This window comes from Stegodyphus dumicola, chromosome 1, assembly GCF_044657685.1.
Source record: "Stegodyphus dumicola isolate Sdum_Otavi_A_Nest chromosome 1, ASM4465768v1".
In the NCBI taxonomy this organism is placed as follows: domain Eukaryota; kingdom Metazoa; phylum Arthropoda; class Arachnida; order Araneae; family Eresidae; genus Stegodyphus; species Stegodyphus dumicola.
Genome location: NC_140768.1, coordinates 26602159 through 26630072, shown reverse-complemented (window position 1 = coordinate 26630072; position 27914 = coordinate 26602159). Strand labels below are relative to the sequence as shown.

Here is a 27914-nt window from a genome sequence, read left to right as displayed (position 1 = left end):
GAACTTTTATAATCTATAGTTTTGTTTTTAACTTACGGTGTTGCATGTAAATAGATGAAATATGTTTATAATTTGTCTTCAGTAAATGCACATCATTCATAATTTAAAATTTTTAAACATGTTTCTTCATATTTCTGTTTAAAATATTGGAATTGAAACCTAGAATTCCAACAAAGAATCATATAACATAATGTGTTTTGTTTAGTGCTTTAACAATGCAGTTGAAGTAGATTTTTGTGGAATATTGGTGCCTTAAAGAATTTAGGATTTTATTTATTCTCAGAATATTTATTGAGTGACCTTATGAATGGTGATTGATTTATTGAGTGTTATGAATTCTGTGTGTCTTGTTGTATTTATAATATGGAATTCAATGAATATGATTTAATAGTTTATACTAAGTATTTTCCTGTCCCTAATATTGAAGATATTGTACATTGATTTTTTTATATCAATTGGGTTTTCAGAATATTTAGTAAAGGCCTTAAAATGTTAGAGAAAGCATTTTTAGAACTGAAATGAGATGGAATGAATAAATATTGAGAAGTGTATTTTTTATTTAATAACAAAGCTCTAGAGAGGAATAGCAATTTAAATTATTTTATAAGTATTAAAAAATTAAACGAGTCTTACTGCCAATCATCAGTTAGAGCTTGAAGTATCTGGCAGCAATATAATTTAGCTATTCAAAAGATGAATTTTTTATATTAAATTTTTGTGGTATAACACAAGGGAAATGGGGGGGAAAGCTATTATTTATCACTTTATTCTCTTTATTTTTTCCAATCAGAAACACTCAAATTTCTTGTAATGATAATTTATGTAAAATTTTTCTTTATTATTCAGTAAAATTTAATAGTCATTAGTAAATATTTTAATTCCTTTGCTTAAACTGTATGGAATTATTACCACTTTTTGAAAAAAGAAAAGTGCTTTTAATGCACTGAGTTTGGATATTCAGTGAGATTGACTAGCAATGTATATGTTTCACTGTCTGCGGAAAATTTTGCTAATTCTTTTAAATATTATTTTTGGATATTACTTTAGCAAATAAAAATTTCAGTTTTTTTTTTAAAGAAAAGTTCATGGATTAATTAGTACTGTTAAATATGTACTTACATAGTATCCCATCGACCACTAAAGTTGGCAGAGATCCTGTCAAATATGTGCCAGTCATTCCTCTGAAATTCTGAAGGGACTGACACCTCTTTTTTTTTTTTTTTTACAAACAATCTGTGTTTGACCCACTTTGTTTTTATGCTTTATAAAAAGGCTGTAATCGATTTGTAATTTTTTTCTTAGGCCTCCCGATTTTACTGGTAGCTATTTTTAGAAGGCTATGAGTTACAAACTTCCTGCACATAATAGCTCCTATCTCTTAGTGTTTTGTCTGCCATATTCAACTGACCATATCGTGTCCATTAATACACTTTTTATGATAGGATCTTTTCCACTGCTTGCTGTTCTGTGGAAAGGAGGTTCCAAATTGTAATAATTTTCTTTAAAATGAGAGAAAAATATAGCAATAATAATTCATTTATATATTTCTTCATAAAAACAAAGGTTGCTTATCAAGAATCAGGTTACATGAAATGAAAGTGTGTTATGAGTGTGCTGCAATGGCATGCTTATCTATTTTTGCCACTAAATCGCTTTGCTTGACAACAGTTTCATGATACGTAAGTACCATTAAATATTATACTGAATGTAAAGTTATTAGTAACAAAAAAGGAGGGATGGAATCAAATAAAATTTGAGTGTCAAGATTGCTGTTGGTTGTTTTATTAGTGCTTTGTACATTTTGAGAGATTATTATACTCTTTTCATTAGTAAAGAAATTATCCTAAACAGATTAACTTATTTAGGTAAAAGAAATACTTGCATTAGATTGTCTTTTAGCAAGCATGAATAAAGTTGGTATCTTTCTGTTGAATAAAAAAAATTATATTCTGATAGTGGTTCTGGCAATTGTTTATGCTGATTTCCAATTTTTATTGTAACTGTTATGTTAATTATTGTTTTTTGCTAATATTTACATTTAAAATGTTAACTTTTTTTGACAGGCTTCATTAGCAGAAACTGATAAAATCACACTGGAAGTTGCTAGATTGCTTAAAGAAGACTTTTTACAGCAGAATGGTTACACTCCATATGACAAATTTTGTCCGTTTTACAAAACTGTTGGCATGATGAGAAACATGATGGCATTTTATGACCTTGCATTCAATGCAGTTCAGTCCACAGCACAAAGTGAGAATCGTATAACTTGGAATGTTATCAGAGAAGCACTGGATCCTATTATTTATGAACTTACGAAAATGAAATTTCTGGTACGTGTGAAATTCACTTTTGTTGAATTTATGCACTTTGTCATGATCCCGTGTATATAATACTCTTCTAGATAAAACAATGAACAAATATAAGTATTAACTATTCATTATAAGTAAATTATTATCAATGTGTGTATAATTATATAAAAAGTCTGAAATGTCAAAACATTTTGCAGCCCTCCAAAACCATCATGATTGCGTTTGAGTTGCAATTTCAGGAACTACTGATTTAGACCACCTTACGTAGCACCTTAACTCCTTAGTCATAGTCATACAAGTTGCACGTTTTATTTTTGCATTCTGTATTTTTTATTAATAATTATGAATCCAGGTATGATTGGTTTGAAGCCAGTTTTATTTGGGGGGGGGTTAATCCCATAGAATCCTATCTGTTCCAAACTATTTTTGATAACTAAAAGTATAAATAAATACATGTACACATTTATTAACATTTTTGTAAAGTTATTTGCTAAGTAAATGTATGTAATAGCGTAAGTAGTTACACTTGAAACTACTAAGAATGTTAAACAGAGCACAGTGCAAAGTGCATCTGAAGAGTGAAGCTATCCCAGAGATACCTTAGTATCCCAAACTTATGCTGAACCAACAGTTCAAAACTGAGAGCATCTGGAATTAATTACAGTTATTCAATTACAATACATATGATGATGGCACAGGGACCGGATTATTTTATTAATGTTAGTAAGACTAATGCAAGTGTAACAGAAATAAATTGATATAGGGGGAAAATGTCTGCTGTATAGAATTGAGAGTACATTCTGTTGCATGCGAAAAATTATATATTATTAAAATTATTTTAGTTTATGATAAGTTGATTACTTTTATGGTATTTGTGTATCATCCATACTGTGAACATCGGATGAAGCCATAATATTAAAAGTTGCCAATAAATATCTGCTGCATTGTTGCCACCATGTCATTAATCTTTGATGCATTCTGCAGCATGCAGAACCACTAACCACTAACCACTACACAACAAAGGCACGCTAGGAAAGTGAGAGAAACTCCCCTTTTTACTTACTCTCTCTTTTAAAGAAACTGGGGTTTTTAGGGAACCCAGTCGCCAAATCCTGTGTGTGGAATAACCTCATCCAACACCCTTTCAGTTCAGGTGCCACTGTAGAGACATTAGGATTTTTTGGAAGCAGGCAAGAGGGAAAATATGTAACCGCCTTCGCCGGGAATCGAATCGCACACTTCTGGAATATCGGCCCAGCGTGCAGAACCACTACACCATGAAGGCATGCTAGGAAAGTGGGAGAAATACCTTATAATGTGTATGTTTGATCCTTTGGCATGTTGTCATATTAGTTTACCTTTATGGATATTTCAGGTTTTTAAACAATAAAAGGGAAGCTTTCAGCTGTTTGGGAATAGTGGAATATTGTTAAAAAGTTGAGAATATCCGAATTCCCATTCAATAAAATTTTGCACTACTAAAAAAACAAACATGTTATGGAAATATAGCATTATTGAAAAATACAAATAAACTAAGATGAGAACAGGAAACCAGTTTAAAGGAAATCATATATTATTTATAAAGTTAATGTCAGTCAGATTGCACAAAAATTAACTGCATAATAAAAATTTGTCTATATAAAAGGTAAATTCTTTGACAAGTATCTCTGAGAAGCTTGTATTATCAAAATAAAGGAAAAACTGAAATTTGTTAGTTGAAATTATTGACAAAGGAGGTTTTCAGTACAGGTTAATATTCAAGAATACCAAATTAAGATTAGAAATGAGTTATTTATTTTGTTTAGTATTGTGACTTGTTGCTTTAATTTTTATACATGTATTGCTTTTTATAGAATCCTGTCGAGTTAGGTGAAAAAGAAATCAAGCGTCGCTTTGATGAGCTTTATGAAAATATGCAGCAAGCATTCCGTAATTTAGAAGACTGAATTGGACATTTTAATTCATCGGTGTGTAGTTAGACATATGCTAGTCAAGATATGTTGAAAATGCATTCCAATAATAGGGGTGTATAGCAGATTTCTGCATTAAGGGGACATTATGTTGTTATAAACGGACCACTGCCTTGTGATTGTTATATGTGAATTTAGATTTAAAGGAAATTTAAGACTTCAGTATGTGGCACAGTGTTTGAATTCATTAGGAAATTCTTGAGTACAAAATTATTGTTGTTTTTATTGTATATTTGGAATAAAAGTAGTGCCACAGAAATGTAATTATTATGATTATTTAAAAGCTCAATTTTTGTTCATATGTATTTATATTCATAATTCCTTGAAATCATTTCTAAAACAGTGATATTTAAATATATATATTCTTTCTACAATGAATATCTAGCAATAAGTTTCAAATTGCATATTTTAAAAATCAACTTTCATTTAATTATTTTATTACAGAAGTTGGATATAAAAATTTGATATTTATTTCAGAAAGTACTGCACATAAGTTATTACATTTTTACTTTTTCAGTGAATGAACAAACTATAAGATCTGGATATGTTATTCATTTGAAACAATTTTAGATATTTTATATTAATTTAAATATTTAGTCAAGAATATCTTTTCTTTATTTGTTTTGTATTCAGTTTTTTTTATTGTGGATTAAATGATATATATAATGTTTCTTAAGATATTAAAATCATAATCATTGAAACTAGAGAATTGTGACATTTTGCTGTTTGTTGAACATATTAAGTTAAATATATATTTAAAACATACTTATAAATACATAATGAATATAATGTTTATTTTTGATATTTTCACTTTTTCTTTAGCGTGAACAAAGCTGTTTCTCTCATCTAGAATCATCTATTTAATTTTTCTTTTAATTTTATATAAAAATTAGATCTGGATTTGTTGCTAAACATTGTTTTAGAAAACAGTGTTGCTAACATTGTTTTACAAAGCAATGTTTTTCAAGCTCATGTTCATATTTTTTTTCCAGTAATGTGCAAGTGTTTTACTGTTTGTAATTTATGAAATTTTCTTATTGAAGAAGGGTAAAAATTTCATCTTTGATTGTAAACTGTTATGTAAATTTATGACTCTTGTGAAATAAAAGTACTTTATGAAAGAGCGTTTTTGTTTATATAGGATATTTGTTTATTTTTGTATATCATAAATCATATGCAGTTATGCTCAGCAGTCACATTTGTTGCAATGTTTTCTTGTTCAAGCTAATTATGTTTAATGTTTTTCTATATCAATTAACTTAATTTCTTAAGCAATGTTTTGCTACTAATGTGTGTTTTCATGCATTTAGATGTAATGTTTTTATTACCTTCAGTGTGTAGTAATCATGCCTTGAAGTACCAACTAAATCAACATCTACTGTACGCCCTATTTGGAATTTTGTCAGATTATTAATTCTGTTTTTGCTGTAAACTAAGCTTTGCAAACTTTAAAGTTAAATTCCATTTATTGTTAAACTCCTGATGCAGGTTACCTCTTGGTTTTTAATTTATTAGAATTTAGATCACGTCATTCAAATATAGTTTCAGAAAGATTGCTAATCGCTAAATGTAGAAGGGGAAAAAGGTGCTGCAAATACAATTGTGATGGAAGATTGTTACAAAAGGCAGAGTGAATGACACTATTATCTTGTAATAGAATTTTAAATTGTGCAGATGCATTTTATCAAGTGATTTTCAGTGTAATTTTTGGGTCTGATCTTTTAATCCATTATAAAGATTTGTAGAACGCTTTATAAAAAACCAAACTGGTATTTAGTCCTCTTGCAGTGTTATTTTGTTTTTCAAAAACTGAGTATTTTTTTATTATGTATTTCAAATCTAAATATATTTTAGAGTTAAAATATACAAAAAAAAAAAAAAAAATTAAAAGTTATTTTTTTAGGATAACCCTTGTTATAATTACCAAAAAGTTATAAATTTTCTTGTATTTTAAAGCAGTTTATTCTAAAGAATGAGTTCATTTGGTTGTTTAAATTCAAGTAGTATTCAAAATAAAAATACCACGCTGTAAATAAGGAAAGAATAAATGTGTTTGGAACTAAATTATAAATGCACTAAAGAACAAGATGCTTACATGGAAACTAAAAGGATTGTCATACATTTCAAAATGTTTGATTTTGGCAGAATTTTCTTCGTTTAAGATTGATGATCTTGTAAAGCATCATCTTAGCTCATGAAGACCCTGTAATCCACTCCAAGAAAATCAGAAGTTAATTGTATTTAATTTTGATTTAAATCTTTAAATGGCACATACTAAGCTTATCTAGATGATTATGTGCATATTAGTTATTAATTTTTATCATTTATAAAAACATTTTAATAAATAAAAGTTTTGGGGGGTGTATCAGTATAAAATTTAAAAAATTGCAAAATCGTTATATGTAAAATATTAAATATTTTTAAGTGGGATGTTTTTAGTACTTTGCATGTTTCCTGTGTATATGTGTGTATTAAGTTGCATATATTTCAGTCCTGAAGATTGGTTATGCAGTAGTAAAAATTTTTATTTATGATTTGGTATAGTTTCCTCTGCTGGATAAAAGGAATGTAAATGTACAATCACTGCAAGAAGCATGTAGAAAAGGGTAGGCCCAAGATTCAGAACATGATATGACTGGCAAATAACTATTAGTACATCAGTATTTTGATTGCAGGGTTACATGTTTTTATTATGCTATTGGTGAAATTATTATGGAAATTCCACTTCTCTCAAGATCTTTAAAATGGCAGGACATAACAGATTTGTAAACCAATCTATAATTTTTTGGAAATGTTCTGCAGTATATTTTCTTACATACTTACCGGCTGTATGTGTGTGTGTGTGTGTGTGATTATGGCAAAGCCTCGAGGGCTATCTGCCTAAGGGGAGGGATGCCTTCATGGAGGACTTTCTAAGGGAAACTGGCTCGTATACACGTTACACATGGGGAAAACCACAAAAACGGCCATGCAACCAGCCCGTTCGCGGGATTCGAACCTCGGACCGAACTACCAGTGTTCAGCGACTTTACCGCTCGGCCGCTGGTGGGCCCCACTTACCGGCTGTACTTGTCAACAAAGCAAATCTAGTATGGAAGAAAAGCTACAAATGTCAGTGAGAGAACATTCTAGAGTATTAGGATTGTTTCCAACACTTTCGGATGCATATGTGAAGCCTTGCTTCTTAAAGGCTTCATTTCAATTGAAAACTCATTCTTCAAGGGTTGGTTAGAAAGTATCTACATTGCAGCATTATGTTAGATCATGTGATATGGATTAATTTTGAAATGACCTAGTTTAGATGGATACATTATAAATAGTTGTTATTTTTAGGACAGAAAGAGAAAATATCCAAATTAAAATTTAGAACGTAAGAGACTTTTGCCAATTAAAATTAGATTTCACAATTTTATCTTGCATGTTCCCCCTTCTCAAAAGAAAAAGGCTTAGCAATATAAAAGCAGTTGAGGAAAAAGCATTAGATTAGAGCAACAAATTAAGAGAAATGTAAAATATAATCGAGAACTTATGCACTAAATTTTTAAAGAGCTCTATAGTTTTGAGAATAAATATAATTTTAATAAATGAGCACTATACTTTTGAGAACAAATGCAATTTTTAGAATACTTTTGGGTCCAATATGGACAACATGTTCTTGTTTCTCAAACATATTTCTTGGAATCCTATAAATTATCAATATTTCAGTCCATTTTTTTTTAAGTCCTTGATTTTAGAAAGCCTACTTCATGATTGTAATTCTTCAGGGAATATTTTTCAGAATATCACAAATATAAAAATTTTATATGTATCCATTACTTATTTGAAATGATCCTAAAAAATACCAGGTTTAATTCTGACTTGTATTTTAATGTTATAAATATAACAACATTCTTATTAAAAAAATCACACTCATTCATAAAGTGGGAGCCTTCAATTTCATCTTGTATGAGGAGAGTAAAAGGAACAATTGTGCAGAGATAAATATGCTTGTATTTTGAAAGCGATGTTCTCTCGACACACTTTATCTTTATGAACATACGTATCTATTAATTTACTATAGTTTGAAATTACCTTTCTGGATTAATTTCTTTTTAATTGGATTATTAATAATTAATTTTATTGTAATTATGTAAACTCTTAAATCTTGTGATATTTCTGTATTCATTATAGCAATATTCACTATCAAAATATTAAACATTTTCTAAATTATATTCCAAAACATTGTTTGCTTATCAGTTTTTCAAAATTACTTCATTCAGTTATTACATTTACTTCAATTTCAACCAAAATTTTTAAACAATCTTGTTCACACACACAAAAAAAAAAAAAAGTTTCTGGAACTAAAGTACTTTTCCCATTTTTTTTCAAAATCTTAAAATATTAAATCACTGATTATTTAGAGAAGAACCTTTTTCTCCATTTCCTGGTATGGCTGTTGAACTTCTTTACAAGATTGAGGATTCGCCCAGTGCATAAGGAGTATATGGAGTATCTTGAGTTTAGTAGTAGTGTCATGAGTTCAGAGAGCAACTGAACGAGTTCCGGAGTTGTACTTTAGTGCTTTGCCGTGAAGTTATCTTCACCTTCGTAGCCTGAAGGCTGTGTTGCTAATTGTTTCAGCGTTTGTCGTAGTTTTTTGACAGTTGTAAACGTGTCTTTGAAACGCTCCTGTGTAGCACTGACGAATAAATTGTGTTTTGATTCTTCATCCAGTGTTATCGTCAATCACTCCAAATCCATGAACCCGTAGAATATAGCAACATACTTGAAACCAAAAGATAGGCCACATAGATTGATAGGTTGAAAGGTCACATAGATTAATGACTATACATAGATTAATAAGTATTTTATGCTTTTTAAAAATTATAAATTTGTATTATTGTGTTAAATGATGATTCCGTTTCAATGATGAAACACCGGCTACTAATAACTGGAGTTTTTAATAACAAACGTAATTTGATTGTTTCTTGTTTTTTCATTTAAAACCAAAAAAGGTGTTGCATATTCAGTTCCATATTCTGGTTTTGGGTTTTGGTAATATATTCGTGTAAAACGCTGTATAATACTGATAATAATGAGGTGTATTCAGAATTGTTTTACCATTACATAATAGCTTTGAATGTGGTTTACTTAAATTGTGTTAATAAACAATGATACGTAGAAGTAATGAACTCAGGTGAAAATAAAGTAATGCTTGTAAATAAATTTCAGGTTATAGTTGTATATATTACTATTTTAACAAGTTTCATGATATTTTAATGGTAAGGGCAAGAAAAAGTAAAATAAAATAAGAGCACGCAGAATAACATTGCAAACATTACAGGGTTAAACAAGTTTGAATGACTCAGATCTCTATTTGAATTACACTGAATTTACTGTAGTATCACTGCATTCACTAAGAGCAGAAGTTAAAAACTACTACATTCAGCCTACAGTGTTTTTAGGCATCTTTTTGAATTTATAAAAACTGTTTATCTTTCGTTTGAGATGGAAGACATTGTAATCGCATCGATATTTTGCATAAGATTTATAAGATATTTTGCAAAATCATTTTAAGATATTAATCATTTTAAGATATTTTGAAAAATCTGGTGCTTTGAATGAAAAATATAGCACTGAGTTAAGATATTTTTGCAAAAATTGATGCAATAAATAATTCAAATCTCTCTCCTAACTAATTTTATGGATTCTTTCGATACCTTTTTCAAGATATACTAACTATAAATTTACTTTAAGAGAAACCTCGAGATGAAGTCTGTGGTTATAGGATTATACACTCTTTCGAAATGATAAGAGTGAGCTGAATTGTGAAAGAAGCAATTTCTAGAGATGATTATATTAAGAAGCAATGCATTTAAAGGAAAAGTGAGAAAAGCACAAGAAGAAATGGACTTCATATTTTATATCATCATCTTAGAAGAATGCAAAAATAAAAGTGGGTGAAAATATTTTCGTGGTTACTTGCAAACAGCACGATTAAAAGAAAAACATTAATTTAAAATATGTCTGCAAATCCTTATCAAAGATGCATATGAAACTTATTACAGTGTGATATCTCGAAGGTAAAATATATGAATAAATTTAGAAGGCATGTTTATTTCTTGATCATCAACAAAATTAATCGGAACTCAGTTATAATAGTAATTAAAATTAGTTGGAGACGTGTTTTAATAAAAAGATTGACTGTGATCGGAAACTAACAAATTATTTCAGATTCAAAATATAAATTGAAATAGGAAACAAACTATCTAACTCTATCTTCAGCCAACGCACATTGCGAATATTAGAAATACTAAAAAATTGCCTGGCAGTTTATTATAAGGAATTTTGGAGAGAGTCAATAACGAAAAAAGCTGCTACAGAAGAAAAACGCAGGAACGAGAGCGTGCTCCGTTTTTCTTCTAAGCGCAGGAAAATTTAATCCAACTTGCGTGTTCTTGTGTCCTAGAAAATTTAAAGAAAAATGAACTATTGATCAAAGTAAGCTTGGAAGAGGAAGAAGCAACAATTGAAGGAAAAAAGAAACCGACAAATCTAGGACTACATCCAAATTAGAATATTCTAACGCATTCGCGGGTGTGGATTATTTTACCAGAAATTCCTATAATCATAAACATTCCTTCTGAATTTCAGTTTCATTAAAATGTTATTTATATCGAGTTTAATACGATTAATGTGGTTTTCTGTAAGGCGCAAAATTCAAAATTGTGTCGATCATCACTCGTTTACCTGGTTGCTCAAACTAAATACAATCTGCGATCAAAAATCTAAAAGATTTTGTTTTTGTCTACGATTAATGCGGTTTTCTGTAAGGCGCCCGAATTCGAAACTGTGTCAACCATCACTCATTTACTTGGTTGCTCAAATTAAATATTGGCATATATAATTTGAATTATTTCAGTTGGATGATAATATTTATTACATGTATAAAGATTTCGTTTCATCTACGATTAAATCTTTAAAAGAATCTAAAAGATTTTGCTTTTATCTACGATCTATGTTTTTATCTACGATTAATATGATTTTCTGTAAGGCGCCCAAATTCGAAACTCTGTCGACCATCACTCATTTACTCGGTTGCTCAAGTTAAATCTTGGCATATATAATTTGAACTATTTCAACTGGATGATAATATTTATTACATGTATAAAAATTTTGTTTTATCTACGATTAAATCTTCAAAAGAATCTAAAAGATTTTGTTTTTATCCACGATCTACGATTAATACAGTTTTCTGTAAGGCGCCCAAATTCGAAACTGTGTTGACTATCACTCATTTACTCGGCAATTTCAGTTGGATGATAATATTTATTACATGTATAAGGATTTTGTTTTATCTAAGATTAAATCTACAAAAGAATCTAAAAGATTTTGTTTTTATCTACGATCTACGTTTTTATCTATGATTAATACGATTAATGTGATTTTCTGAAAGGAGAGAAATTCGAAACTGTGTCGAGCATCACTCATTTACTCGATAGCTCAAATTAAATATTGATTTGAACTATTTCAGTTGGATAAGAATATTTATTACATGTGTAAAGATTTATTTGTTTTTATCTAACCGGCTATTTTATGTTAATTATCTTTACTGTCATTCTCCCTTTCCGTTTTTCTGCCAGAATACTACTTCTTAGGTACCGCGTATTAAAATGAGGTAGAAGGAGCTAGTATTTAAAGGAAGGTTTTAGATTATTTAATTAGAGCATGTTCACCCTGCTGGAGGCCACGTTTCTAAATGTAGTTCTATTATAGACGTCTGTCTCCGTCGTTGCGTTATTCTTGCCAATAGTGCTTGTCTCGCCGATAAAGGTTTAGGCCAACTTGCACATTAAACATTTCTGTCAGCCTTTGGCTAACCTAAGATTCAGATGAGTTTTAAATTTGAATTCCTTATCTTTTGAGTTACGCCATAAATGCTGGCTGGTTTGTAAGCACAAGAAGTGCCTTCTGTTAAATTAAGTTCTGAATAAAAGGCTCTTCTACACTTCTCGGGTTCTGTTTCAACTTAGACATAGCGATAAATCGCTCACACATCTATTTAAGGGTTTGCTTCAAGTTACACATTATGTCTCGAACTAAATAAATACGCAGAAGTAGGTATAGACCGCTATCACTAAAGTATTTGCTAGATAAATCAAAGGAGGGTTATGCATTTCTAAATAAAAAATTCTCTATCTAACTGAATAAAAATTAAAGCTTTTTGGCCAAGGTTGCATGTTATTAGTCCAAAGGGGCTTTGTCCCTGAAGGACTATTGTTTTCGTTTAGCGATTTTGCGTTGAATCACTTAAATGTCCGTTTCACTTTTCAAACTGTTGCCACCAAATGTTAGAATCTTGCATTATATTTGAAAAAATTAAATAACGAAAAATCTGCATAAATGTATGTATATTTCTCGCATTGTGATAAAACAACGGTACATAGAGCCATCGAATTTTGAACGACGTAATCCTCCTACGAATATGGGCATGTGGAAGACCAAATTTGAAATTTCGAATTTTTTTTATGATCGATTTCATATTTTGTAAAACTCTAACGAATTTCTGATTAACAAACTCAAGAATTTCAAAACGAGCAATGGCAACACTAGACGGGTGGGGGAAACCTTTTTATCTCCAGCGCTTGGAACTGTGTATCGAAAATTCTAAAGATACGCTCATTTTAAAATTATTTTGCGACAATGCTATTGAACTGAATTTTATGGTTTAAGCACAAGAACATATTTAATAAATACAGGTAACACACAAAGCGTTAAAACACATCCCTTTGGACGTAATTTAAAATCTGAAACCTTTCATAATTTTTTTCCTTCTATGTTCTTATGGTCTTGTAGAAAGCTATTAATTAGCACCATAGCAGCATTCTCAAGAGATCTCTATACAGTGACGCATAAAATAAAAATCTCTTAAGTTCTTATTTCTCGCTTTATATCATACAGTTCAGTTATCATGATTATTGTGTTATTACTTCGCTTATAATAAATTGTGTTGTATATTGGCAAAGGCTTAGTTTGGAAGGATCGAAGCATCAATTCAACATCTTTCTCTATTCTATTCAAAAATTCTTTGCCACTCAGTTATGATCTATCATGGATGTTCTGGATAATATTTCCTGGAATTTCTTCGAATACTAAGAAAACAAAAAATTACTTCGATATTTTCTCTAGTTATGTAGAAGACACATACGAAGTAGTAATGTCTTATTGCGGAAAAAAAATATATTATGTAAATTTGAATACTGAATAAACAGTTTAATTTTTCATATCTTAATTTGTTTCTGTAATAATCTCCATGTGCCTTACTTCTACCGATCCTGTTATTTTCACATTGTTACGAGCATTCCTTCAGGGTGTTGCAGTTTTACTTTTTACGAGTGTATTAATATTAAGTAGCCATAAATTTAGAATAGTTTTATATATTCTATAATTCTAATTTTCTGTATTCTGTATTTCTAGTTTTCTGTATTCTGTATTCCTATATTTCTACTATGCTCAATATTTCTATATTGACGTAATCGTTCATGCCTTTAAGATAATATATTATTTTTTATATTTGATCATTTAATATATTTAAGATAAATATAGTACATATAAGAGCTCAATAATGACTTGTTTGGCTGTCGTATCACTCGATATCGGGAATTAGCTGTATACCTACCAACTGTGAGCAAATTTGAATCTTCTTTAATTGCTTTCTTTTGCCTGTAAAACGACTTTTTGTGCAAGCACAGGAAGTCTGCAGAAAAAGTATCATTTTTCTATTTGATTTTGAAAATATTATTAACTAAAGAAATACCAGATATATAATGTAAAGTATAAATATAAGATATATGATAAAATAAATACAACAAATTAATAAAATAGACGTAACGAAAACCCTTACTTAATAAAGGAATTCAAGTCTAATAATGCCTTTTGAAGTTCCATGACTGGGTACTTAAAAATTGCGTGACCTGGTGTTAGATGTTTCAATTAGCATTGTTGCAAAAGTTTGTTAAGTATCTTAATTTTCATTGAATTTAAAATTTAATCTTCTTTAAAGTATTTCCTTTAGAGCTAAATCGATTCTTTTTTTTTCCCTTGAAGTTATAGATTTTCTTGAGAAAAGAACGTAATCTAGGCTGTTTGTCTGAGAAAGTAATATCAGAGGTAAATATCATTTTTCAAGTTTTGTTTTAATATGATTTGTGTGCATAATGACATTTTATAACGAAGAATACATTTTCTGCACGTTTAGAGCAGGATTTATTGTTGGAGTATCATTATTTGAATCCATCAAGATAAAAAATATTTCCGTTCTTCCGTTTTGATCGCTGAACACTGGCAGTTCGCACCGGAATCCAAACTCAGGCAAACGGGTTGCATGCTTGGGCGTTTTCGTTGTTTTCTCTATATGTAACTTGTATATGAATCAGTTTTTCTTCGAAAGCCCTCCACGAAGACATCCCACCCTTTAGGCAGATAGCCCTTAAATGCTTTACCATAATTAAATGAATCAAGAACTAAACCGAATCAGGCTCGAATTCGTAGAAGGAATCGCTTAAACAGTAACTCTGTGGTTTCTGAGAAAAAAATGAAGATATTTAATAAAGAAAAATGGATATTCCGATTTAAAACGTAAAACAAACAAATAATAATGTGAATATTTTACATTATACTATTTCTTAAAACAACCAGACTTAAAACGGGATTATAATGAAACAAATTTATTAAGTAGATTCAGTTGAAAAGCGGAAAAAAAATCTATCTATATTTGATTAGCGTCTACATATTTCATCAAAACGACTATTAAAATTACATTATGTCTTTCTTTACATATAAAAATTATCTACTTATTAGATAGAGCAACTTCTATTAGAATACAGATTTACTGATATTTATCAGCGACATGTCTTTTAATATACTGCAATAAATTTTGATTAAAGTAATTGTTCAACAAATTTATAGCTTACTTACGAATAGTAAAGAATAATATAAATAACGTCCTAAAATATATTTAGAAGTAATGCTATGTGAATAATAACGTAATCTGAAATATAAAGCACAGCTTAGCAATTGTTTAAAAATTATCATTTCTAATATGGAATTTTGAGTTTAATTACCAACTAACGTCGTCCATTATTTAATATTTAATTATTAAATTGCTAATGAAATTTCAAGTACAAGAAATGTATTTCTAATTATTTAGTTATGAGTTTTAATATTATTATATAATTTCAAATGTTTTCTTGTTTTTAATTGGTTTTATAATTGTTTAAGTCATATATGAAAATATGCCTCGAGAAATTCGGTCTGATTCTTTTTTTATTTTTAATTTTAATTAATAAAAGTTCTTAATTAAAATACAGAAAGAATACTCTTCTACTTTAATATGAACATTCTAGAAATCATAGAAAATATGGGCCATGTTAGATGTTGGCTAGTAACCACACGAAGTTAACTACGTAAGAAAGAACGCTTTCGAGGATATCGTGTAAGCAAAAGTGGATATCGTGTAAGCAAATTTATTCACTCAATACCGGGCGGGAGAACTAAGTAAAGCCTGTATGGGTCGTATGTTTGTCGTAACTGGGATAGGACCTTCATAAAATTCCTTTTAATTTTAAAATTAATACATAGAATATTTTTGATATTTCCACAGGGAACAGAACACACCTCCCTCGAAATCTTTCGGTGAATCAAATTTATGAAAACTTCAGTAATTGTAAGTTTTTATGTCAATGTGAAATCTTATTGCTTGTATGAATCCAATACCTAACTGAGGAAGAACAAAAAACTACATTCTTTAAAACAATATTATAATGATTTTGGATATAAACTGCGGATGAAAAAATGTTTTGGTGTTTGATATATGATGTATAGGTGTTGCAAGATACGAAGAAAGATAAAGAAGCAACTAACAAGGAATAATTAAATTTTATTGATGATGTTTGTGGATAAAGATATATGTCGATGACAAAATTTGTCGGCCGAGCGGTAAAGTTGCAGAACACTGATAGTTCGGTCCGGGTTTTGAATCCCGACGAACAAACTGTCTGCATGGGTGTTTCCGTGGTTTTCTCCATGTGAAACGTGTATACAGTTTCCCTTAGAAAGTCCTCAAGGCATACCTTCGTTTAGGCAGACAGCCCTCGAGTGCTGTGCCGTAATTAAGTAATAAAATAAAACAAACTGTTTTGTAGTACTGAAACAGAAATATAAGGAAATAAAAGTAAAACTTATTTAAATATGTGAAATAAAACAAAAAAATTCGTTTAATGTGATTAACTATTCCAAAAATTAGTTTGGTTTGGCTACAGCAAAGCCTCGAGGGCTATCTGCCTAAGGAATGGGATGCTTTGGTGGAGGACTTTCTAAGGGAAACTGACTCGTTATATACGTTACACATGGATAACAGGCGTTACACATGGATAATAGGCGTTACACATGGATAATAGGCTGGGTGCATGGGCCACGTTAGACATGGCCCATGCACCCGGCCTGTTCGCGGGATTCGAAACTCAGACCGAACTACCAGTGTTAAGCGACTTTACCGCTCGGCCGCTGGTGGGTTTATTCCAAAAATTAATGTGTACTAAAGAACTACAAGAACGATTATCATTAAACTATTGATAACTCTAAATTTAAAACCAAAATGGATTTAGTATCAATAGCAAGAGTTGGAGAATAAAATCATCAAACTTAAGGAATTTGCTTGAGTTTTTTATTTAACACCTAAATTGAGTTTTTTTGTCTTCCTCGTACGAAAAGAAAGGAAGTATTGTAATCGCGAAAAATTTCTGGTATCATATTTTAATGGAAATAACCATTTTGACCTTTCCCGAATACATTTGGATGATACTTTTGCGTGAAGTCAGTACGTGGTGATAGAATAAAGGACTCTTTTTTTTTCGAAACAGCTTGTAAATTGGATTTAAAATGGATTCAGGAGAGAAGGGATTTATTCTTGATTTCTGTATGTATGTAAGCACATGTATCGTGTAACTCAAGAAGGTCAGCCGCAGAACGTTACATTTTTGTGTATGTGACTATTATAACATCTGGTTGTTCACCTCCCTTTTTTATTGCATGCAGCAGTACTAAACCCATACATATATATCCGCAATCGGCATTTGGTTTTGGAATCATACACTTCCAGTTACAAAAGTGTTTTAAATGACTAAATATTCATGTTTTGGAAATATCAAATATAGCATTTGACTCCCTAACGACAAAAAAATTAACCAGAATATTCAATTTCAAAATTTGCAATTTTCGATATCATTTTCTATTTGCTTTGAGGAATCGGTAAATTAAGTTAGAATAATTCGAGGAGATAAGTTTAAATGCAGCAAAAATATGTGTAATTTAATAGGCTGTAGAAGGAAGTCATGTGGAGTCCATATCAGGTTTTTTATGTCACGAAATCAGGTTTTCAAACATGCCTGAATAGCGTTTTATCTTTTTTCCTTATTATAAACACAATATCTGGCAGCTGGCAATCATTTCATAAATATTTTATTACACTTCGAAGCTTTTATCCATTTTAGACTGAGCATTAAAGAAAATTTTCTTAGCATGCTCCTAAATTTTATTGAAAATAAAATAAGTTTATTTATTTATTTTTTTTCATTTAGATTCCTATTTTTCGAACTGAATCTAATTTACATCGGAAAGAAAATCTAATTTAATATACTTTACTCGTAAAAGAAAAGGCCTCACATTTCTCTTAAAATGTCAGGTCTCATTTTCCCTGAAGGTACCTAAGAAAGGCAATTCTATAATTTGTTTAGATTTGATACAACGTATAACAATCTTTTCTAACAAAATATGTGAAGTTCGAAAACTAAACTAAATTCTGGTTGTACACAATTAATATTGAGACCTGCGTAGTGTTAATATTTTTACGTTTTTACCTATTGAATTTGTATTAAGAAAGACACTTTTTCTGGTACCACTGGATTTTCACTGCCCGTGTTATCCAAACGGCGCTAAGATTATCGCCAACTTTAAACTACTCGCATATAGTTTGTGGCTGCCCTACCTCCACGATTGCTTTTCATATAGCATCAAAATACTTATCTTTTCCCAAAGGAATTCCGCCACGTGAATTCCGAAAGATCGACTCTTATCAAATAAGATGACCCATCTGTATTTAATAATAACAGATAAGTCTACATATTTCATCAAAACGACTATTTTAAAATTACATTACGTTTTGTTTTACACGTAAGAAATATTTATTTACTAGATAGAGTAACTTACATTAGAATACACATTTACTGATACTGCATTAGAACACAGATTCAGCGACATATTTTTTAAACTAACCGTAGCGGCTAGATAACGTCTGGCTTTTAAATGTACCTGACCAAACATTAAACTTAAAAACTGCACAGAATTTTATTCTGGAGAACAACTTTATCAAACAAAATCAATAAAAATGTATTATATATAAAAATACAGTGAAATAAGCAATATCCCTTCATACAAATATTAATTGTCCTAATAAATAAATTAACCAACTTCTCGTTGCCTTGTATCGAAAAACATTCAGTATCCAAGAGATACATTAAAAACTGCACAGAATTATGGCCCTCATTTTTCAGAGTGGCAACAGTGCTGATATCAGCAGCAATTGCAACACTGATATATCAACAACAATGGATGCGTGCCATTGTTGCTGATATATATAGAAAGGATTATCGATTTGATTCGATTTTATCAAAAAACATAAAATAAAAAAAATTCTCATTCGAATTTTGAAAAAAATCGCTTCGAGGTGCACTGGCTCTCGTCTAGATGCAAAATACGTACCAAATTTCGTAGTCCTGGGTCTGTTAGCTTGCGCGCAACACGAACGATAAACAAACACACACACAGACAGACTCTTCCATTTATTGTATGTAAAGATTACCGCAATAAATTTCGATTTAAATAATTGTTTAAAAAATTTATAGTGTACTTACGAATTGAAAAGAACATTACAAATATAGTACAAATCAAGTCGTGTCCCGTTGCTTTTGTTTCGCCATTTAACAGTCCCATAATCTTTCCATATTTTGGGTGTGAATATGCGCTGTTGGGTCAACAAAATTAAATCTATGATTCGCAGTTAAATGCAAGCAGCGAGACTTTTCAAGCTCGTCTGTTTTATACGTTCGGCAACAATCTGAATATATTGTCGATGCTTGGTCTACAATCATTGATATCAGTGTAATAATCGATTGCGAAAATAAATAATGTGCTTGCTGAAAGCGCTCGCCAATTTTACGGTATAAATCATCGAATATCACTTGCTTAGGAAATAACTCTGCCAGCGTTGTTTCTTCGCCGCACGCACAAACTCTCGTCAATTCCAACTATTTTTCCAAGCCCACCTATTCGCCTTTTAGGTTGTCGAAGTACATAGCCTCTCATAAAATTGTTCCAGTCAATCTATAAGGTATTTCTCCCGCCTTCTTAGCATGCCTTCGTGGTGTTGTTGTCTGCACGCTGGGCGCGTATTCTAGAGGTCCGCGGTTCGATTCCTGGCGAAGGCGTTGGTCATTTTTTCATTCCTCCTACCTCCAAAAAATCTTAATGTCTCTACGAATTCAAGGAGGTTATAATAGGATGAGGGAGGATTCAACTCAAATGGTGAATCTTTGGTGGCCGTATTACTCTAATTACTGTGTCTCGTACAAGAAAGACTTACCACTGCAGCAGTTTTTAAAAATCTTTTGAAGTATGGGATCCTGTATTACGTACGTATGTACGGGCCAGAAGTTCTAAAAAGATTTCTGGGATTACTTTCCACGCGCGTAGGTATTAAGTATTTGTTTTTTTAATTAATTTGATAAATATGATGAAAAATATCACAGTATCATGTATTTTCTTTCCAGATGTGAAAAAACGTACTTAAATATATTAAATACATTTTAATGTTCTTGTTTGTTTCTGTTTGTAACTGTTTGTAACCTTTGTTCCTTAACATACAATGATATACGCTAGGATTTAAATAGTGTCATCTGAATGTTTTAAGTAATTCGTTTTATAATTTCCATGAAAAGTAACAAATCAATTATTATTATTTTTATGAATTTCAAAGGGGTTAAATAAAGTTATGATTTTCTTTATGCATTAATTGTTATTCATTTCAAAGTTTTTGTGAACTGTTATGAATATAATTTGTGCACTTAATCAAGATAAAATGTTCTGTTGCTAAAATTACTTGCATAAACTTACAAAGTTCTAGGCAACTCAGCAATAAAAGTAAGTAAAATATGTGAATTTCTGTTATAGTGAATTGCAACTTAAAGCTGAACTATTAAGCGTAGTAAAATAAAATATTATTCTTTCCTATTTCTTAAAATTTTTTTTGTATGAAGTGATTCTTTAATAAATTGCGATAACATTGTGAATAAATAAGAAATATCTCGTTTTAAAGAAAAAATTGGAAAGTACACCCAAGTGGTAGCTAATAAAACCAAAACAAATCCTTCAAATATGCAGAAACACCATTTTTAAAGGCTTTAATGTTATGCACACGCATTTAGATTTCGAACTAATTCTTGATAATTTCATGTACATAGTCAATTATAGATATCATCTTTATTACTTTAAAACAAAAAATTAAGAAGAGCGAAGCATTTTATTATAAATTTAACATGTTTTTACTGGAAAATGCACCCACGGAACATCATAGAAACAAGTACGTTTCACTAGCGTAAAGCAATAATTTGAGTTTACAAACATGGCCTCTGCTTGTTAGGTAGGGTTTCATTTTCAAATAATGGAACTGCGAAATTTCCCTTCTCCTATTCTAACCTCTTTGACTCAATCATGGTTTTTTTTTGACACAAGTTGAGCTTTTTTGCCCGACTTAAGCGACGTGAATTCCTCTGCTCAATAGTAGATGAAATGCAGTGCTATCAGGAATGATATTCTGGAACCAATAAACCAGTTGTTGGATTTTTTTTTTATTTGTTTGTTTTGTTGTTGTTGTTTACAACTTTTCACGTTGCATTTCCACATATTTTCGTTTACATATAATTTAATTTTTATGGCCAGTTATACGTATTCGATTGCGAGGTAATATATATTTTCTGGAAAAACGATACTGCATCTTCCTCAATCCTCAATAAATTAATAATTTTCAATATTTTTTACAACGTTTAAACTAAAAAGGAAAGACTAATACTAAACTGTTTATCAAATGCGGCAAATAAAAGCCGAAAGTGAAAATGGAAGCATCGTTTTTTACATAAAAGCTTGAATTAAAAAAAAAAAGATTTTTCGAGATCACGAAAAATACAAGTCAAAAGTGAAAGTACCATTTTTACTTCCTTGTACGAAAGTAAAAGAAGTATTGAAATCTCGGAAATTTTCAGGTATCATAGTTCAACGAAAATATGCATTTTGACTGTTCAGTTTAATGACATTTTTGCTTGACATTTATACGTAAGGACAGAAAGAAGGATTCTTTTTCGCAAAACGGGTTACAAAAATGATTTAAAATGGATTCAGAACAGACTTTTTCGTGATATCTGTACGTATGTATGTATGTATGTATGTATCTGTGTTTTGGCCTGTAAGGATTACAAATTGGATTAAAATGCATTCAGAAGAGATTATTTTCATGCTGTCTATACGTACGTATGTATGTATCTCGCATAACTCAAAAACGAGGAGCTCAGAAAGTTAAAATTTTGCTGTTACAATATGTAGTTGTGCACTTCCGTTTTTGGTTGCAACCGGCAGCACCAAAAGTACACACATATATATATATATGTATATATATATATATAAAGATTTTTCATATATATATAAAGTTGTTCTAATGTTTCATAAAAACTAAAAATTTAGAAATTCACAATTAATATACTTCAAATAATCCTATAAATGCAACGAAGAATTTAATAAATGTAAAACTGTTATGTTCTTTTTCTTTAAACTTCTTTAAAATATTTTTTAATTGGAATATTGCTTGTTTAAAGTTTTGGTTAATATATTTGGTTTATACATAACAGAGAGGTTAACCTACTCTATTACTCGGCTCTGTGAACTCAGTTTTGTAATACTTATATTTTGGTAAATTGTGTAATTTTTGTTTTAAAAATGATTGAATTATATTGTTCTCATCTTCCAATCAAGGATTTTAATCCTTTAGTATGCAATAGTTGTAGAATTTTCAACAATTTAAAATTTGTTTAAGTGCGGCTAAGCCTAATTTTTTTACCATAACAGTCATATCGATTTACATTTGAAACTTAGCAGAATAGTGAATTAAGTTATTTTCTGCACCTTCTGTGTCTTTTTGCCTAGTAAGACCAGAAGTAAACCTTCAGTTTTGTGCACCGAAAATCTGCCTTCTTGTCCGCTGACCGAATTGCTTATTTTTGCGTCGAAACTCTAATTTTAATTGAAATTTTTTTAAAAAAATGTTTTAATTGTATTTGGTGTTTTATATTTTTATATAGTTTTCCATTTTTATTTAAGATTATTTTGAGTTTTTATGTATTTCTGCTTTGTCACGAAAGGAGAACTGAATTAATTGAATGAGAAATATATCTCAAATGAAATTTGAGGAAAACGTTTAAACGAAATTCAGCAAAAATGTATAATTTAATAGGTCATACAAGGAAGCCATGTATTTTCCACGTCAGATTTTTTACAATGATTTCACGCAGTTTACATAATTTGGCGGTTTATCGCCGGGGCTGTGGAAATCAAATAGTACAAATGTTTTGTATTTTAGCTCTATATTTAGAACTAGTGAAATCCGTTAAGTCTTCACTATACCTTCCATTATTATTTGATAATTTCTATTTTATAATTCAGTGCATATTAACTGAACTCTGAGATATTACTCATACGGCTTACTTCAGACCTTTTACGAGATTTTAAGCTCAACAATAATTCTGCTGCCAAAAGTTTGCAAATAATTTTTTCATTCCATTTTAATTAAGAAATTCCAGTAGTAAAGCGTATAACTACGAATGACTGAACTGCGATCCAAATAAATAAACATGTTTACGTAAGACAGCTGCAGCGTTTGATGAGGACAAAATGATTTGTGACTGGTATTCTAATCCCAGAAAATTGTTGAAGTAGAATGTAGTTTTGTGAATAAAACTGCCTTTGATTATCATGCTTTCACGTATGATTAATTACTTGGGATGTCGAGTTATTATGCATAGTTTTGGCTTAATGGATGTATCTATGTATACTTTGTGCATGTTTACATAATATTTGCAATTTAGGTCAAACTTGAACAAAGCACTCTGTTCTTGACCGAGGATCATAACAAATGTTTTGGTAGCTTTGTCTCTATTTTAAATTGTGTTTATATTATTATAAAAAATATGGTTTTCGCTTCAACATATATTTTACTGTTGATGAATTGCTGTTATTAATATATGAACAAGTTCTGAATCCAATAAATTTTAAGAATGCAGTTAAAACATTTCATGAAATAAAATTCATTTCATTTACTAATTAATATAATTATTAAAAATAGTCTTTAACATGTGTAAATAATTCTGATAAGAGATTAATTTTCTTTCTTGTGTTAGTAATTAAATATTTTCTTTTCATTTACTTTCTTTATACAGTTTCCTTCGTTTAAAATTTACGTTTTGAGTTTGAAAAACTTGCTTCACAAACAGTGAGTTTGTAAAAACTAACTTTGAGCTTAGTGTAAGTGATGACATTTATATATTCTTCAAGACTTAAGACAAAAACTCATTTACATTTCTGCACGTTTTACTTTAAGACTAAAGAATATTTTAGCGAACAATCATATATTTAAAACATTGACTGTAACAAGGCTTTGAACATCTGATACTTACAGTTTAATGAATATACTGTTTTAAGATAAAGAAAATTATAATAATGCAGGTTCTGTAAAAGTAGTGCAGATTAGAAAAATGTAAAACAAGTTTATCACACAAGAACACTAAGAGCACGAGTCTTTCATCATGGCCGAAATTTATTTAATTGTTTGTAGTCATACATACGATTCATTTAAAATGTTTCTGCGAGAACAAACAAAAGTATATTATTATTGGAGAAGTCAACAAGAATCAGTGTATTATTGTTAATTTTGCAGAACTAGTTTGGATGGTTTAACTATGGAACCATCTTCCTCAGCTGGTTAAGGAAGATGGTTCTGTAGTTAAATCATCGAAAGCATCCTGCAAAATTTACAAATATTACGATGATTCTTGTTGTTTGACTTCTCCAATAATCATTATTTGGTGCGTTATTTTAATCTAAATGTATATTATTCTGAATTTTTGAAAGAATTGTTGTTAAATAATGATAAATCAAAACTTCTTTCATAATTATACTGATATGCAAAAACGCTAAAATTATTATTTTTTAAATTTCTTGAAACACAGCAAGCGGACAATTCTGTTTATTGAAGAATACCTCAGATGAAATGTCATTTTACGGCAAGCATTTACCAAATGCACCAGTCATATAAATGGAAACGAACACAAGCTAAACAACACACTATTCAGCTTGCTGAATCCACGCTATCCGACGAGATATTTAAGAGCCATTGAAATTAATACATGTTTCTCATCTTGCGTTATTGACCAAAAGGTTAAAAATGTTTCACCTCAACACAAGAAAAACATTTTTTCGTTTTGATCTATTATAAGACTTCAATGGTTACTCCTTTCGTTCTATTGATTAGTTATATAACTGGGCGCAACTTACAGAAGGTATACTTTTGTTTCGTTTCCTCCCACTAATAAATTTCGCAGTCACTCGAAGTCATCATTCCGGATACGAATTCCTAGGGTGTCTTCCTACGGTGGTTTCTCTCCTGTGTAACTTTATAAACAATGTTTAAATAAGGGAAGCCTTGAAATTTCGCTCTGGGGAATATGAGACTAGCGTTCAAAAGAAGGAATTCCGTTAACCTTCCATTGCTCATCATTGCTGGTCAAAACATTCTGTCTTTCTTTTCTTCTGCAGCAAAAGTTATTCAGTAAATATCTTCCGCCAGCGGAAGATATTTCCTACCAATTTATTAGTTAATATATCCCTTATAATTTATCTTCAACATCAGATTTCAAGAAATAGTAACTTAGAAGCCTTTCGCTTCCGTTTTCGGCGTTTCACATAGATGGCGCCAGTGACTTTGGTCTCTTTCCATTAGCTGGAGCTTTTTTCTGTTATTATCGCGTAAGCACATGTTTCTCCAATGTCGTTTTTACTTCCGCTGCTGAAGATGAAATGTCAGTTTAACCTTAAATTACAGTCCTACAAATTGTTTCTTGTTACATCGATTCTTTTTGCCTGTTTTTAGTATCTTTAACAAACAGTTCGGTTACATTACTGGAATGCAACTAGCATTACATAATCTTCCTTTCTTTAGCATGTAAAATGTATTTCGAATTATTTAAGTTTGAAAGTAAATAATAAATTCTAACTTTATTTAGCATCCGTTAAAAATGAAGAGCTTAACCCTCCGAATAGCTAGGCCGTATGTATATGGCCGAGAATACATTTTTGATGTCTGTACGAACGTATATATATCTTGAAATATGTCCAAGAAATTAAAGCAATATATTAAAAGAGCCCATTAGACCCAGGTCTAGAGTACCTGGGGTATGTTGGCAATAAAATAAAGAAAAGACCTCTTTTTCATGGCAGTTTTCAGAATTTTGGGCTATGTTAGTGAAAGCGCATGTCGGTGAGAAGGTTTTAATAATAATGATGATAATGTTAATACAGAAAATTGATATTGTTGAGTGCGTACGGGTTAGCTTGAATTGAATGCACAAGTCCGATGAAAAATGAACAAATTTATTATTATCACAACAAAAATGCTTAAATTTCCTCAAATATTCGTGCAGTATTGCAAGATATCACAGCAGTTATCTTTTAACTACTCAAACGTTCAAGAAAACTTAATTCAAAATAGCTAGAGAAAGCTAATTCGCGAATTCGCTACAATCAACAAGAGCAGTTTTCTAAACAAACTCTTAAACAACAACAAACTAACTAAATAACTGACTGACTGAATTGAAATCGAAAACGAGTGAATGGTTAAGCGGCATTTAGTAGCCTCTGCTACTTCAACCGTCTCTGTTGGAGATATGCCCTAAGGCGTAGGGAAGAATTAAAAATTAAGGTGATTTACACCGCACCGACAAAGGTGAAGCGCGAACATCTGCTAATGCACGTGAGTTGGTCAAGTAGACTTTGGAGATGGAGGGTTCAAGCATCTGGCCACCGTACAAGCTGTGATGTATCTTCACTAGTTAAAGAAAGATGATACGTCGAGGCCAGTCACGTGGGTGGTCACCCACCCAAGTACTGAGCCCGAGCTCTGCTGCTGTAAACAGGGGAGCCTGTGTGTTGAAAAAGTGAAAAGAAATCGTAAACATAGTGAAATTCCCTCAAATGCTTCTAAGCTGGTGATTACTCTTTACTTTCAGCAAATCTCATCAGTGTCATGGCTGCTTTGAACCCGGCAGTAAATTTCTCAGCCGTGGTTTTTGCAGCGCGGATCTTCTCAACGATCTCAACCATACTGTTCAGGAATTTTTTGATTTTAGGATCTTGGATCCAGTTTATGATATCCTTGTACTCTGTGGGTGGGTTTTCCAATTTTTTCTTTACTCTATCACTGTACAGAGGTTTCATCTGGGTTTTACTGCTGTCTTCCTCTGTTTCGATTAATTTCGGAAAATCTGCCCGCGTGGGGATCTTAGCTGCTGGCTTCGCCTGCTGCTTCTTTGCTTCATACCGCTTCTTGTACACGGGGCAACCCCTGTATGAACTTACATGGGGTGACTGAATTGAGAGGTTTTCCTCCTTTTTATAAGATTTTTAAATCGCACGCGAGAACATTCTGGAACTTTCACGAAATCAAAAAGAGATATTTTTTAAATGTTAAATGCACGCGCTCTTCTTGTATTTTCAATTTTCCGGCTTAGCTTTCCTTTAATATTCGTCACGCGCTGCACTGCGCGGGAAATAAAACCATTTAATTTACATTTCAACTAATATAAGCTATTTAAATACCAAATCCGTAACAATATATTCATTTTAAAAGAAAACTGATCCAACCTTTCAAAGTTTCTTGTTTAGACGATAAATAAAATACATAAAATGAATATGTGCTAATCTAAATTTGCCATCGTTAGAAAATAACAAGTATTACTTTTAAAAATGTAAATCTAAAAGCTTTAAAAGCCCTGACCCAGATTGGCATATATTGCATTGTACTTTAAATGTAACCGTTCTTATTTCCTTCGGCAACTAATGAAATTTTTATATTCCTCCTAGAATGCTATCCAATCTATCTAACATAAATTTTACAGTTACTGTAACTACTATAAAATTTATGGGATTTTTAAAAACAGGAGAAGACTTTTGAACAAACCATCTGAATTGAGTATGAAAAAGTTATGATAAGCTGTAATCGCTATCATGCCCCATATCTTGAATTTTCAATACTCGCGTTTTCAATTTAATGATTTTTTACTCTATTTTCTAAGTTTTTCATGATGTCAGGAAAAAGACAATTGCATACTCCAAGAGGCAAAATATTGCACAGAGCTCGTAACACGTTTTATTTGGAAACATCAAGCACATACCAGATTTATAAGCGCCATTTTTTTTTAAATAGAAGTTTTTCTAGATTTGTTTT

General features: G+C 30.6%; 1 protein-coding gene across 3 annotated transcripts in view; it reads left to right on the top strand.

Moving 5' to 3' along the window:
- Positions 1–5405, top strand: part of LOC118200698 (V-type proton ATPase catalytic subunit A) — a 40823-nt gene extending 35418 nt beyond the window's left edge. For all 3 annotated transcript variants that reach the window (XM_035372657.2, XM_035372658.2, XM_035372660.2), the window contains exons 13-14: positions 2064–2330; positions 4163–5405. In XM_035372657.2, the coding sequence (XP_035228548.1) occupies positions 2064–2330; positions 4163–4255 (360 nt within the window). In that variant the 3' untranslated portion in view covers positions 4256–5405. The remainder of the gene's footprint in view (positions 1–2063; positions 2331–4162) is intronic.
- Positions 5406–27914: the final 22509 nt, after the last annotated feature.